Source organism: Salmo salar, chromosome 24 (genome assembly GCF_965601325.2).
Source record: "Salmo salar chromosome 24, fSalSal1, whole genome shotgun sequence".
NCBI classification, from domain to species: Eukaryota; Metazoa; Chordata; class Actinopteri; order Salmoniformes; family Salmonidae; genus Salmo; species Salmo salar.
The window spans coordinates 7,077,594-7,093,568 of NC_138314.1; the positions used below are offsets into that span (position 1 = coordinate 7,077,594).

The window sequence follows — 15,975 nt, forward strand, 5'->3', positions numbered from 1 at the left end:
GTCATGAGTGCATTCAGGTGCGTGTGCTGCAGTGGATTTTCTTCACAATAAATAAACAATCTCATTCTGTTCAGAACAAACCAGGGTATGACGCCATGTCATCTTGTAACTCTATATGAATTGAGTTTTATGATTTGGAAATGTGAAGTGCACGTTCAGATTCACGGGTGTTTGTGCTTGCTTGTATGACATCTAAGCGGTATTTGTTATAATCTTCAACATCTCATCTTTCAAAATACATTGAATGATCTTAATTTACAGAATTTCCATCACTCCAAAAAATAGGAGGGTTGGGGGCAACTTCTTGTCGCGTGTGGTGCTCAAGCTCAGAACGGCTGTCAGTCATAACCCGTACAGCGCAGAGCCAGAGCTCTGACATCATGTATAGCATGTCACTCTACAGCCACTACATTCCAATGTAGGTGCTTACTCGTGCCCAAATCAGCCATTTTTAACCCATATACTGTTCGGGTATGAGTGTAAAAGGCTATACTGCTAGTGTTTTTTACAGTAGCAATGCTCTGCCTAACTGAAATGCACAGAGCACAGCTAGCCAGGGTTTGGACATAGTTTAACCCGATATCAAAGTTTGTTCCACTTCCACACCTCAGAAACCAGAGGCAAATTTATCCTAATGAACGATTTGATCCACACAACAGATTAATGATTCTTCACGTACGGTATCTTTTCTTGTACAGTAGTCTGTGTCATTTTCTTAAAGTATGCTTCCCTGTGATAATTAAAGTGTATCTCTCTTTCTCTCTCTCTCAGATCCCTTCGTCCGTGCTCCTCATTTCACTGGGTGTAAGTCCAGGGAGCAGGTGACGTTTAGCTGTTGGTGGAGCGCCGGAAGCTTCCAGAATCTCACGGAACCCGGAGCACTGCAAATGTTCTACTGGAAGAAGTGAGCACAGAGAGAGAGCAGAGAGAGAGCAGAGAGAGAGCAGAGAGAGAGCAGTGTGAGAGCAGTGTGAGAGCAGTGTGAGAGCAGTGTGAGAGCAGTGTGAGAGCAGTGTGAGAGCAGTGTGAGTGAGTGAGTGAGTGAGTGAGTGAGTGAGTGAGTGAGTGAGTGAGTGAGTGAGTGAGTGAGTGACTGTGTATGTGTGGAAAGTAGTGAAAAAACGCCTAAAGAGTGTGTGTGCTTTATATACCGCGGAAGTATTGTAAAAAATTATTTAAGTTTTATATTATCTTTTTATCAATATCTTTTTATCAATGACTCATGTGGACTCGGAGAGTCCAAAGACCTCTAGAATGTGTTAGTCCTATCTCTCTCTCTCGCTCCCTCAGAAATGATTTGACGAAAGAATGGAGGGAGTGCCCTGACTACTCCTCCTCTGGGAAGAATGAATGTTTCTTCAATAAGAACAACGCAGTTATCTGGACGACCTACTGTGTGCGACTCAGCTCTAAAAGCCAGAACATCACCTACGATGAATTGTGTTTCGAATTGCAGGACATCGGTGAGGGCACAAAAGACATGCTAATATGGACTATTATAGTTAACGACACTTAGTTGATAGCCCTAAACACTTCTTTATGCCAAGTTGCAGAACTTAAGGAACTGAATGGGTCTGATAAACACATTACAAATATAGAGGACTGCTGGACCGGCTCACCTACTTGGGTCAGCAAAGAAATCCCCATTCATTTTCTGGAGGCCACTGATGTCTTTTTTAAAAATCACAAATTTGACTGTTTGAAATACACATTTGTCATAAAGTCTTGAGGACCAAGTCTTGACGTCATCAGTGGCAGTTAACTTCGACGTGTTTTTGGTTAAATCTACCTGATTGGTTGAGGGGCCACCCAAACTAATTTAGTTTAGAGTTTAGAAAAATGTATTTAAGTGTCGCTCCACAATGATACAATAAACTACAGTAGGTCGTTTTAAATACATTGTGGACCACTCAAATTGAGTTGAGACACTAAAAACAATCATAGTCAAACATGGTACAAGTGTCATCTATAATGCATAACATAACCTATATACATGTATGCATGAACCAAAAACTAAGTACAGTAAATAAAAGGACAATTAGGCATATATAAAGGAACATTTCCATTGGAGAATATTTATATATTATTGTTACCTGATAAAATTACACATTTATTATTTTCAGCAAGACCGTTAAATTTATAGTTTTGTCTGGACAGCTGATGAATTAACAATCATCCCTAATGTCATTGTATAACCCACAGTAAAGCAAGGCACAAGCTTCTGTTTCAGTGGAACAAATCGTTTTTACCAAAAGTACATACACGTTTATCTAAGAGTGTTTGTGTATCGACCAGTCTCAATAGTGAGAGGGGCCACTCCACATCAAAGTTTTGCTTGGATAAAACTGTACATACATAGGGTTCTGTCCCAAACGTTCGTTTAAAAAAGGCACTAAGTGCACAGTTTGTTACTTTCAGGTTTTGTTTATCAGTTGGTAACACTTTAGTTCATTAAATCAAAGTTTATTGGTTGCGTACACAGATTTGCAGATGTTATTGCAGGTGCAGCGAAATGCTTGTGTTTCTATCTCCAACAGTGCAGTAATACCTAGCAATAAAAGCAATAACCAAAGAGCTTGTGTAACAGATGTCCAGCGAAGACAAGAAGACTGGTCTTGGCACCAGTGTAACAGATGTCATCATAGTTCGTAACAATCTTGCGTTGTGTTTTTAAAGAAAGGCCTGTCCAGCCAGCGATCTCAGTTGATTGGTGTTTATTCTGACTGACTGACGATAGACACAAGGAAGTACAGATGTGCAGGACAACAGCATGTTGATGGCTGTACAGTAGATTCGTGATTCGTCTGTTAGCATGGAAATAACTGAATTAGCAGGGCCTAATGCAGTGCAAGAGGCGTCACTGCAGTCCCTGGTTCGGATCCAGGCTGCATCACATCCGGCCGTGATTGGGAGTCCCATAGGGCGGCGCACAATTGGCCCAGCATCATCTGGGTTTGGCCGGTGTAGGCCGTCATTGTAAATAAGAATTTGTTCTTAATGGACTTGCCTAGTTAAATAAAGGTTCAATTGAAAAAAATAAATAATAATTATGCGACCATTACAATTAAAGCATGCTAGCTAACTCACTCTTACAGCCATATACTGTATATATACAGTACATTTGAAAAGTATTCAGACCCCTTGACTTTTTCCACATTTTGTTACGTTACAGCCTTGTTCTAAAATGGATCAAATATTTTTTTTACCTCATTATTCTAGACACACTACCCCATAAGGACGACGTGAAAACGTTTTTTTTTAGAAATGTTAGCAAATGTATTACAAATAAAAACATAAATACATTATTTACATAAGTATTCAGACCCTTTGCTAACTTAGGTGCATCCTGTTTCCATTGATCATCTTAGAGATGTTTCTGCAACTTGATTGGAGTCCACCTGTGGTAAATTAAATTGATTGGACATGATTTGGAAAGGCACACCTGTCTATATAAGGTCCCACAGTTGACAGTGCATGTCGGAGCAAAAACCAAGCCATGAGATCGAAGGAATTGTCCGTAGAGCTCCGAGACTGGATTGGGTTGAGGCTCAGATCTGGGGAAAGGTACCAAAAAATGTATGCAGCATTTAAGGTTCCCCAGAACACAGTGCCCTCCATCATTCTTAAATGGAAGAAGTTTGGAACCACCAAGACTCTTTCAAGAGCTGGCCACCCGGCCAAACTGAGCAATCGTGGGAGAAGAGCTTTGGTCAGGCAGGTGACCACGAACCCGATGGTTACTCTGACAGAGCTCCAGAGTTCCTTCCAGAAGGACAACCATCTCTGCAGCACTCCACCAATCAGGCCTTTATGGTAGAGTGGCAAGATGGAAGCCACTCTTCAGTAAAGACACCTAAAGGTGCCAAAAGGCACCTAAAGGACTCTGACCATGAGAAACATGATTCTCTGGTCTGATAAAACCAAGATTGAACTCTTTGGCCTGAATGCCAAGTGTCACGTCTGGAGGAAACCTGGCACCATCCCTACAGGGAAGCATGGTGGTGGCAGCATCATGATGTGGGGATGTTTTTTAGCGGCAGGTACTGGGACACTAGTAAGGATTGAGGGAAAGATGAAAGGAGCAAAGTACAGAGAGCTCCTTGATGAAACCTGTTCCAGAGCGCTTAACACCTCAGACTGGGGCGAAGGTTCACTTTCCAATAGGACAACGACCCTAAGAACACAGCCAAGACAACTCAGGAGGTGCTTCAGGACAAGTCTCTGAATGTCCTTGAGTGGCCCAGCCAGAGCCCATACTTGAGCCCGATCAAGCTTCTCTGGAGAGACCTGAAAATAGCTGTGCAGCGACGCTCCCCATCCAACCTGACAGAGCTTGAGAAGATCTGCAGAGAAGAATGGGAGAAACTCCTCAAATACAGGTGTGCCAAGCTTGTAGCGTCATACCCAATAAGACTCAAGGCTGTAATCGCTGCCAAAGGTGCTTCAACAGAGTACTGAGTGAAGTGTCTTGTAAGTAAGCATTTCACTGTAAAGTCTACACCTGTTGTATTCGGCGCATGTGACAAATAAAATGAGATGTGTGTGTTTTTTTTTTTTTTTTTTTTTTTTTACCAGGTAGGCCAGTTGAGAACAAGTCCTCATTTACAGCTGTGACCTGGCCAAGATAAAGCAAAGCAGTGAGACAGAAACAACACAGTTACACATGGGATAAACAAATGTACAGTCAATAACACAATAGAAAAGTCTATATACAGTGTGTGCAAATGTAGTAAGATTTGGGGGGGTAAGGCAATAAATAGGCCATAGTGGCGAAATAATTGCAATTTAGCAATTAAACACTGGAGTGATAGATGTGCAGAAGATGAATGTGCAAGTAGAGATACTTGGGTGCAAAGGAGCTAAAAATAAATAACAATATGGGGATGATGTAGTTGGGTGGGCTATTTACAGATGGGTTGTGTACAGGTGCAATGATCAGTAAGCTGCTCTGACAGCTGATGCTTAGTGTTAGTGAGGGAGATCTTTTTTTTTTTAAATCACCTTTATTTAACCAGGTAGGCCAGTTGAGAACAAGTTCTCACTTACAACTGCGACCTGGCCAAGATAAAGCAAAGCAGTTCGACACATACAACAACACAGAGTTACATATGGAATAAACAAACATACAGTCAATAATACAGTAGAAAAAAAAATCTATATACAGTGAGTGCAAATGAGGTAGGATAAGGGATAAGGCAATAAATAGACCATGGTGACGAAGTAATTACAATATAGCAATTAGACACTGGAATGGTAGATGTGCAGAAGATGAATGTGCAAGCAGAGATACTGGGGTGCAAAGGAGCAAGATAATATAAATAAATACAGTATGGGGATGAGGGTAGTTGGATGGGCTGTTTACAGATGGGCTATGTACATGTGCAGTGATCTGTGAGCTGCTCTGACAGCAGATGCTTAAAGCTAGTGAGGGAGATATGGGTCTCCAGCTTCAGTGATTTTTGCAGTTCGTTCCAGTCATTGGCAGCAGAGAACTGGAAGGAAAGGCGGCCAAAGGAAGAATTGGCTTTGGGGGTGACCAGTGAGATATACCTGGTGGAGCGCATGCTACGGGTGGGTGCTGCTATGGTGTCCAGTGAGCTGAGATAAGGCGGGGCTTTACCTAGCAGAGACTTGTAGATGACCTGGCACCAGTGGGTTTGGCGACGAGTATGAAGCGATGGCCAGCCAACGAGAGCGTACAGGTCGCAGTGGTGGGTAGTATATGGGGCTTTGGTGACAAAACGGATGGCACTGTGATAGACTGCATCCAATTTATTGAGTAGAGTGTTGGAGGCTATTTTGTAAATGACATCGCCGAAGTCAAGGATCGGTAGGATGGTCAGTTTTACGAGGGTATGTTTGGCAGCCTGAGTGAAGGATGCTTTGTTGCGAAATAGGAAGCTGATTCTAGATTTAATTTTGGATTGGAGATGCTTAATGTGAGTCTGCAAGGAGAGTTTACAGTCTAGCCAGACACCTAGGTATTTGTAGTTGTCCACATATTCTAAGTCAGAACCGTCCAGAGTAGTGATGCTGGACGGGCAGGCAGGTGCGGGCAGTGATCGGTTGAAAAGCATGCATTTAGTTTTACTTGCATTTAAGAGCAGTTGGAGGCCACGGAAGGAGAGTTGTGTGGCATTGAAGCTCGTCTGGAGGTTAGTTAATGGTGTCCAAAGAAAGGCCAGAGGTATACAGAATGGTGTCGTCTGCGTAGAGGTGGATCAGAGAATCACCAGCAGCGAGAGCGTCATCATTGATGTATACAGAGAAAAGAGTCGGCCCGAACCCTGTGGCACCACCATAGAGACTGCAAGAGGTCCGGACAACAGGCCCTCCAATTTGACACACTGAACTCTATCAGCGAAGTAGTTGGTGAACCAGGCGAGGCAATAATTTGAGAAACCAAGGCTGTTGAGTCTGCCAATAAGAATGCAGTGATTGACAGAGTCAAAAGCCTTGGCCAGGTCGATGAAGACGGCTGCACAGTACTGTCTTTTATCGATGGTGGTTATGATATCATTTAGGACCTTGAGCGTGGCTGAGGTGCGCCCATGACCAGCTCGAAACCAGATTGCATAGCGGAGAGTGTGCAGTGGGATTTGAAATGGTCAGTGATCTGTTTATTAACTTGGCATTCAAAGACCTTAGAAAGGCAGGGTAGGATAGATATATTTCTGTAGCAGTTTGGGTCTGGAGTGTCTCCCCCTTTCAGAGGGGGATGACCGCGGCAGCTTTCCAATCTTTAGGGATCTCAGACGATACAAAAGAGAGGTTGAACAGGCTAGTAATAGGGGTTGCAACATTTTCGGCGGATCATTTTAGAAAGAGAGGGTCCAGATTGTCTAGCCCAGGTGATTTCTAGGGGTCCAGCTTTTGCAGCTCTTTCAGAACATCAGCTTTCTGGATTCGGGTGAAGGAGAAATGGGGGAGGCTTGGGCAAGTTGCTGTGGGGGGTGCAGAGCTGTTGACTGGGGTAGGGGTATTCAGGTGGCAAACATGGCCAGTCGTAGAAAAATGCTTACTGAAATTCTCAATTATCGTAGATTTATCGGTGGTGACCGTGTTTCCCAGCCTCAGTGCAGTGGGCAGCTGGGAGGAGGTGTTCTTATTCTCCATGGACTTTAGTGTCCCAGAACTTTTTGGAGTTTGTGCTACAGGATCCAAGTTTCTGTTTGAAAAAGCTAGCCTTTGCTTTCCTAACTGCCTGTGTATATTGGTTCCTAACTTCTCTGAAAAGTAGCATATCACGGGGGCTATTCGATGCTAATCCAGTACGCCACAGTATGTTTTTGTGCTGGTCAAGGGCAGTGAAGTCTGGAGTGAACCAAGGGCTATATCTGTTCTTAGTTCAAAGTTGATATGAATACTTAAGTAAATGTGATACAGTGAGGGAAAAAAGTATTTGATCCCCTGCTGATTTTGTACGTTTGCCCACTGACAAAGAAATGATCAGTCTATAATTTTTATGGTAGGTTTATTTGAACAGTGAGAGACAGAATAACAACAAAAGAATCCAGAATAAAGCATGTCAAAAATGTTATAAATTGATTTGCATTTTAATGAGGGAAATAGGTATTTGACCCCCTCTCAATCAGAAAGATTTCTGGCTCCCAGGTGTCTTTTATACAGGTAACGAGCTGAGATTAGGAGCACACTTTTAAAGGGAGTGCTCCTAATCTCAGTTTGTTACCTGTATAAAAGACACTAGTCCACAGAAGCAATCAATCAATCAGATTCCAAACTCTCCACCATGGCCAAGACCAAAGAGCTCTCCAAGGATGTCAGGGACAAGATTGTAGACCTACACAAGGCTGGAATGGGCTACAAGACCATCGCCAAGCAGCTTGGTGAGAAGGTGACAACAGTTGGTGCGATTATTCGCAAATGGAAGAAACACAAAAGAACTGTCAATCTCCCTCGGCCTGGGGCTCCATGCAAGATCTCACCTTGTGGAGTTGCAATGATCATGAGAACGGTGAGGAATCAGCCCAGAACTACACGGGAGGATCTTGTCAATGATCTCAAGGCAGCTGGGACCATAGTCACCAAGAAAACAATTGGTAGCACACTACGCCGTGAAGGACTGAAATCCTGCAGCGCCCGCAAGGTCCCCCTGCTCAAGAAAGCACATATGCATGCCCGTCTGAAGTTTGCCAATAAACATCTGAATGATTCAGAGGACAACTGGGTGAAAGTGTTGTGGTCAGATGAGACCAAAATGGAGCTCTTTGGCATCAACTCAACTCACCGTGTTTGGAGGAGGAGGAATGCTGCCTATGACCCCAAGAATACCATCCCCACCGTCAAACATGGAGGTGGAAACATTATGCTTTGGGGGTGTTTTTCTGCTAAGGGGACAGGACAACTTCACCGCATCAAAGGGACGATGGACGGGGCCATGTACCGTCAAATCTTGGGTGAGAACCTCCTTCCCTCAGCCAGGGCATTGAAAATGGGTCGTGGATGGGTATTCCAGCATGACAATGACCCAAAACACATGGCCAAGGCAACAAAGGAGTGGCTCAAGAAGAAGCACATTAAGGTCCTGTAGTGGCCTAGCCAGTCTCCAGACCTTAATCCCATGGAGGGAGCTGAAGGTTCAAGTTGCCACAGGTCAGCCTCGAAACCTTAATGGCTTGGAGAAGATCTGCAAAGAGGAGTGGGACAAAATCCCTCCTGAGATGTGTGCAAACCTGGTGGCCAACTACAAGAAACGTCTGACCTCTGATTGCCAACAAGGGTTTTGCCACCAAGTACTAAGTCATGTTTTGCAGAGGGGTCAAATACTTATTTCCCTCATTTCTTTTATATATATATATTTCTTTTATATATATATATTTCTTTTTAAATTACGAAAAATTCCTAAAAGCTGTTTTGCTTCGTCATTGTGGGGTAAAGTGTGTAGATTAAGGGGGAAAAAACGATTTAATTAATTTTCGAATAAGGCTGTAACGTAACAAAATGTGGAAAAAGTCAAGGGGTCTAAATACTTTTCCAGTGCAGTGTAAATTAGCTTCTGCCACTCCAACTACATCCAGCCCAAGGTGCTGTAAACAATGAGAACGGGTCTTATGAAATGTCAATATTCCAGCGCTGTACATTCTAGAACCCGCATGTGACCTAACATCGGGCAGCGGCATGTAGACTTCACAACCCGCCCTCCCCTGACAGCGAATTTATCTGTGCCTATTTCCTTTATGATGTCTTGTAACCTAGACTCAATAGCTCGCTGCTGGTGGCATGATTAATGTACACCGTCATGTACATCTTTGTTTTTAGGAGCATAGCGTTTTTGTCCATTACAGCTTTCTTGTGTTCATTTGTTTTTGTAGATTTTATTTTAATGGTAACACTTTACTTGACACCCAGCGTCATAACACGTAATGACACGGTCAAAGCCATGTCATAATATGTCATAACAGCAAACATAATATGTCATAATTGATTGTAATATGATCATAACACTGTCATGACATATATTTAGACCTGGTGTGACATATATTGTTTTATTTTATGGTTGGTTATGGCACCTACATAAGAGCGCCAAAACCCACAATACCTACCACACAAGGCAAAACATTCCATCACACCATAGCCTAGGTGTCAACAGTATGTTTATGTTATATAAAAACATTTTTTTTGACTATGTTAAATTGTCATTGTAATTGCGCACACATTGACGTCAAACATGCACCTACCCCAATGCTCTATTGCTGATGACTGGGATGAATTCAGGAGCAGATTGGCATTGCGCATGATGATCTTAGGCTTGTGTGCAGCTGCTCGGCCATGGAAACTCTTTTCATTAAGCTCCCAACAAACAGTTATTTTGCTGACGTTGCTTCCAGAGGCAGTTTGGAACTTGTTAGTGAGTGTTGCAACCGAGGACAGACAAGTTTTACACGCTTCAGCACTCGGCCGGCCCGTTCTGTGAGCTTGTGTGGCCTACTATTTGATATCATAACCGCCATCGATAAAAGACATTACTATGCAGCCGTATTCATCGACCTGGCCAAGGTTTTCGACTCTGTCAATCACCACATTCTTATCGGCAGACTCAACAGCCTTGGTTTCTCAAATGATTGAGTTCATTTTATTTTTACAGGGACAGTGCACATTAATCAACGTTTCAGTAAAAGTGCCGGTTTTAGCCAGCCGGCTAATTTTCAACCGCAGTCCCTGGGCAGGTTATTAAAAACAATTACAATATAGACAATCATTGAGCAGTGAGCACACGCAGAGCAACATAGGACATGCAAAACGTAGCATGCAGACAGAGCACCATAGAACAAAAAGCAATAAGACAAAATCCATAAAAGCAACAAAGTGTTTCCACACCTCACAAGCTACAGACAACATGGAAAGCGGCAATACACAGCTAGGTATTGTGTTCACAAATCTGATTGGCCTTTAGCCATGTCTTCATGCATTTTGTGAAAGTGTGATAGGTGGTGCAGTTATGTGTGTCTGATGGCAGTGTATTCCAGACATGGGAAGCTCTCACAGAAAAAGCGGATTTACTAAAGGTGCTTTTCCTTAAGGGAACTATACAGTCACCTCTCATGGCAGACCTTGTGGATCTGCTGCCATATGTTTGGGTTTTCTGTTTAACAAAAATATTGAGTGGAGGGGAGCCAGGCCATTTAGGATCTTGAATACAAGACATGCGTCGATGTATTGCACAAGATTTTCCCAACTCAGGAGCTCATGCTTTCTGAGGATGTAACAGTGATGATGGCTATTGGGCTTCCTATCAAGCACTTTGAGAGCCTGTTTGTAGACAGACTGAATAGGTTTTAATGTTATACAGCAAGCTTGGGCCCAACTAGTCAAGCAGTATGTTAAGTGGGGGAGTATCATAGATTTGAAGTACAGTTTTGCTACCTCTGTAGTCAAACAATTTCGTATAAATCGGAAATTAGCTAGGTTGAATTTGGTTATTTGAATTCACTTTTTCACATACTTTTTAAAAGAGAGGTTGGAATCAAGTATGATGCCAAGGTACTTAAAATCAGATACCACCTGGAGCTTCTCCCCTGACACATAGACATCTGGTTCAGTAGCATCTGTTGCCCTCTTTGTGAAGAACATGCAAACAGTTTTTTTCACATTGAGATGCAAACACGAGTCACTGAGCCACTTTGTAACCTGGACCATTACAGTAGTGAGTTCTTGTGCAGTGCAGTTGTTTGCTCTTTGCATGCACATAAATCACTGTATCATCTGCATACATTTGAACTTCAGACCCAGTACAGACAGAAGGCAGATCATTAATGTACAGGCTGAACAGGAGGGGCCCCAGTATTGACCCTTGGGTCACACCCACATCATAGCTAAGAGTGGGCGACAGCTCATTGCTCACTCTGACACACTGAGTTCTGCCTTCAAGGTATGATTTCATCCATCTCAAGGCCTCGGGGGAAAAGTTGAACTTGGACAATTTTGTGATGAGAATCTCATGGTTAACAGTATCAAAAGCCTTCAATAGGTCCAGAAACACAGCCCCAACAACGCCCCCTTTGTCCATCTTGGACTTCACATTTTCCAGAAGAAAGCAGTTGGCCGTTTCTGTGGAGTGTTTCGCTCTGAAGCCAAAGTCGCCTGGTTCACCAACTACTTCTCTGATAGTTCAGTGTGTCAAATCGGAGGGCCTGTTGTCCGGACCTCTGGCAGTCTATATGAGGGTGCCACAGGGTTCAATTCTCGGGCCAACTCTTTTCTCTGTATACATCAATGATGTTGCTCTTGCTGCTGGTGATTCTCTGATCCACCTCCACGCAGACAACACCATTCTGTATACCTCTGGCCCTTCTTTGGACACTGTGTTAACTAACCTCCAAACGAGCTTCAATGCCATACAACTCTCCTTCCGTGGCCTACAACTGCTCTTAAATCCAAGTAAAACTAAATGCATGCTCTTCAACCGATCACTGCCCGCACCTGCCTGCCCGTCCAGCATCACTACTCTGGACAGTTCTGACTTAGAATATGTGGACAACTACAAATACCTAGGTGTCTGGTTAGACTGTAAACTCTCCTTCCAGACTCACATTAAGCATCTCCAATCCAAAATGAAATCTAGAATCGGCTTCCTATTTCGCAACAAAGCATCCTTCACTCATGCAGCCAAACATACCCTCGTAAAACTGACCATCCTACTGATCCTCGACTTCGGAAATGTAATTTACAAAATAGCCTCCAACACTCTACTCAACAAATTGGATGCAGTCTATCACAGTGCCATCCGTCTTGTCACCAAAGCCCCATATACTACCCACCACTGCGACCTGTACGCTCTCGTTGGCTGGCCCTCGCTTCATACTTGTCGCCAAGCCCACTGGCTCCAGGTCATCTACAAGTCTCTGCTAGGTAAAGCCCCGCCTTTTCTCAGCTCACTGGTCACCATAGCAGCACCCAACCGTAGCACGCGCTCCAGCAGGTATATCTCACTGGTCACCCCCAAAGCCAATTCTTCCTTTGGCCGCCTCTCCTTCCAGTTCTCTGCTGCCAATGACTGGAACGAACTGCAAAAATCACTGAAGCTGGAGACTCATATCTCCCTCACTATCTTTAAGCACCAGCTCTCAGAGCAGCTCACAGATCACTGCACCTGTACATAGCCCATCTGTAAATAGCCCATCCAACTACCTCATCCCCATACTGTATTTATTTATCTTTCTCCTTTGCTCTCCAGTATCTCTACTTGCACATTCATCTTCTGCCCATCTACCATTCCAGTGTTTAATTGCTATATTGTAATTACTTTGCCACTATGGCCTATTTATTGCCTTACCTTCCTTATCCTACCTCATTTGCACATCCTGTATATAGACTTTTTCTACTGTATTATTGACTGTATGTTTGTTTATTCCATATGTAACTCTGTGTTGTTGTATGTGTCGAACTGCTTTGCTTTATCTTGGCCAGGTCGCAGTTGTAAGTGAGAACTTGTTCTCAACTAGCCTACCTGGTTAAATAAAGGTGAAATAAAAAAATATTTAAAAATAAACTTCACAGCTGAGCCGTTGTTGCTCTTAGACGTTTCCACTTCACAATAACAGCACTTACAGTTCACCGGGGCAGCTCTAGCAGGGCAGAAATTGGACTAAGTGGCTTGTTGGAAAGGTGGCATCCTATGACGGTGCTACGTTGAAAGTCACTGAGATTTCCAGTACAGGCCATTCTACTGCCAATGTTTGTCTTTGGTGATTTCATGGCTGTGTGCTCGATTTTATACACCTGTCACCAGGAGTGGATGAAATAGCCGAATCCACTCATTTGAAGGGGTGTCCACAAACTTTTGTATTTCTAGCTTAAACTGACAGATTTTTATGGGGGTTGTTTTATTATGCTAATTAGGTTCTCGCGGGGGCAAGGATGTCAACTCTAGGGGTTTTAAAGGATTGCTGTTGATTGTAAGTTATTTGTTTTATTTTTCCTATTGTCATTATTATTATTATTTTTTTAATTATCCTGAGATTTTTGAGTATTCTGGAAATCCTTTTAGCAAAGGGGCATTGAGTTTTCAATATTGGTCAGATATATCAGGAGATAATCTGCAAATACATTTAGTTGATATTAATCTTTACAAATACTGTTACATTTGGTTCCTGTCTAATTATTTCTGCAAGCGACTCAATTGCCAGAACAAACAGGACGGGGAGTGGGGACATCCCTGTCTTGTGCCCCTTTCTAAAGCAATTTAATCAGTTAATGTATTATCTCTGGTCTGTCGATTTGTGATTATTTCCTTTCTGAAGTCACACACACTATGACCTTCATTTTCGGCCCATGTTTAATAATACAGTTCACAGTGTTCAGGCTGACTTTGTTTTCTTTGCATGTGTCAGCGGACTCACAGGGAGTATATTCTAGCACTTTCAGTCGGGTACCTAGATCACTAACCTCAGAGTCCGATAGAAACACTGCGGGAAGAGGGTTGTTTTTTCATGTCCGCTTCTAGGTTAGTGACTTGGTAAGTAAGTCCTCAAAGTATTTTTTAAGCTCCTCTCGAATAAGCTCCATTTTCTCTCTGATGTCAGCGGCCACTCTGTCAGTGATTGTATCCTCCAAACTTTGAATGCTTGTGCAGAGTCTACTTTCATTATTGTCAATGTATTGTCATTTGTGATTGTTGTTTCATCACACAGCTTGCTTGGATTTGAAAAGAGGGACTTTGCTAACCCATTAATAGTAGTTAACAGTGCCTATTGATGATAGTATCTTCTGGCCGGGGAGTTTTGTTAAGATCCCAGATGCTTGTTCGGAATGTTAAAACACATCGCTTGCGGTAAGGTTTTGGAAACATTAGGAACGTATCTTTCGTATCAGTGATAAATAATAATAAAAAAAGTATAATTACTACACACCTTATCTCCATGTAACCATCGTCTGGAAGAGGGGACCAAGATGCAGCGTGGTAAGTGGTCATAATGATTTTTAATGAGACACTTCAAAAACAAACAGGGAAAACGAAAGCCAACAGTTCTGCCAGGTGAACACACACAAGACAGAAAACAACTACCCACAAAACCCCAAAGGAAAACAGGCTGCCTAAGTATGATTCCTAATCAGAGACAACGATAGACAGCTGCCTCTGATTAGGAACCCTACTCGGCCCAAAACAAAGAAATACAAAAACATAGAAAAGGGAACATAGAACGCCCACCCAATGTAACACCCTGGCCTAACCAAAATAAAGAACAAAAAAAAACCTCTCTATGGCCAGGGCGTTACACTCCATATTACACTGCTAGTTTACAAAAGACATAGGCTGCCACCTGTGCTAATTAGCTATCATGCGTGCTCCGAAGCACCTGTAAGTGCAACTGGGGAGGAAGTGTAGTTTGTCAACTTGAGGCACACACAGCTTATGGATCTGTGCAAAACTGTTACAGTACCTGTAAGATACTTTTTTATTTGAAAGATTCTTTCTCGCTGATGTGAAAGATAAGGGGCATATCAGCATATGTTTAGAAAACTGTTTCGCAAGCGATGATTATTGATGTTTCTAAACGTTAAAACCCAGCTTCGGAATTGTAATTCACATGCAGCCAGCCGTGGGCGACGCTAAGCGCTGAAAAACCCTATGGATAATAAGGGTTTTCGAGAGCTAGGACTTCTCTTGTGGTTTGCTGGCTTAGTAGCTTACTTGTTTAAAAACAATGAAAACTGACTGCATGCAAAAAAAGCTTAGACTTTATATAAAAGCAAAACAGCTTTGGAGATTTGTCTAATTGGGTCATTTAAATGTGAAAAACGGTTAAAATATTTGTCATGGGGCGAGGGGTTAATTACTGATGATGGGAGTACGCTAATTGGGTTGAAATCAAAACCTGCAAACACACTGGGTTCCCAGGACAAGAGCAGGTTTCTAGGAAGGCCTAGCTGGCCAACCAGTTATCACTATCAGCCAGAAACAGCAGAAAAACAGCAATGTCCTGTTACATGTTGGTCAATATCAGACCATACCAACACACTGTTAGACAGTACCACAGTTTTAAGATACTGTACCTACAGTGCATTTGGAAAAGTATTCAGACCCCTTGGGTCTGAATAGTTATGTAAATAAGGTATTTCAGTTTTTTTAATCAATTTTAGAATAAGGCTGTAACCTAACAAAATGTGGAAAAAGTCAAGGGGTCTGAATACTTTCCGAATGCACTGTGCCTGACCTAACAATGGGAATATGTATCGATATTAGAGACACAGTAGGAAAAGTAATTAAATATTACAAATGCACGGCAACATCTACCTCCATCCTTTCCCCCTCCAAGGGCAGAAAATTACTATCAGCATGTGAGACTGACAATAGCCGCGGGATGTAGGACATTTTTACCAGAAACCAGTTGTTCCGAGAGGGATGGAAGAATAAAAGCAGGGATGCACAGAAGGAGAAGGGGGATAATGATCAGTCAGAACAGAAATTATGAAAATATTTGACCATAGCAGGTGTTTTTATTAAGGGAGGTTTCA

At 42.7% G+C, this 15,975-nt stretch overlaps 1 protein-coding gene across 1 annotated transcript in view; it reads left to right on the forward strand.

Moving 5' to 3' along the window:
* ghra (growth hormone receptor a) overlaps nt 1-15,975 on the forward strand; it is a 78,665-nt gene that overhangs the window by 46,520 nt on the left and 16,170 nt on the right. The window contains 2 exon segments of the mRNA XM_014171137.3: nt 772-904; nt 1,291-1,463. Coding sequence (XP_014026612.3) covers nt 772-904; nt 1,291-1,463 — 306 coding nt within the window.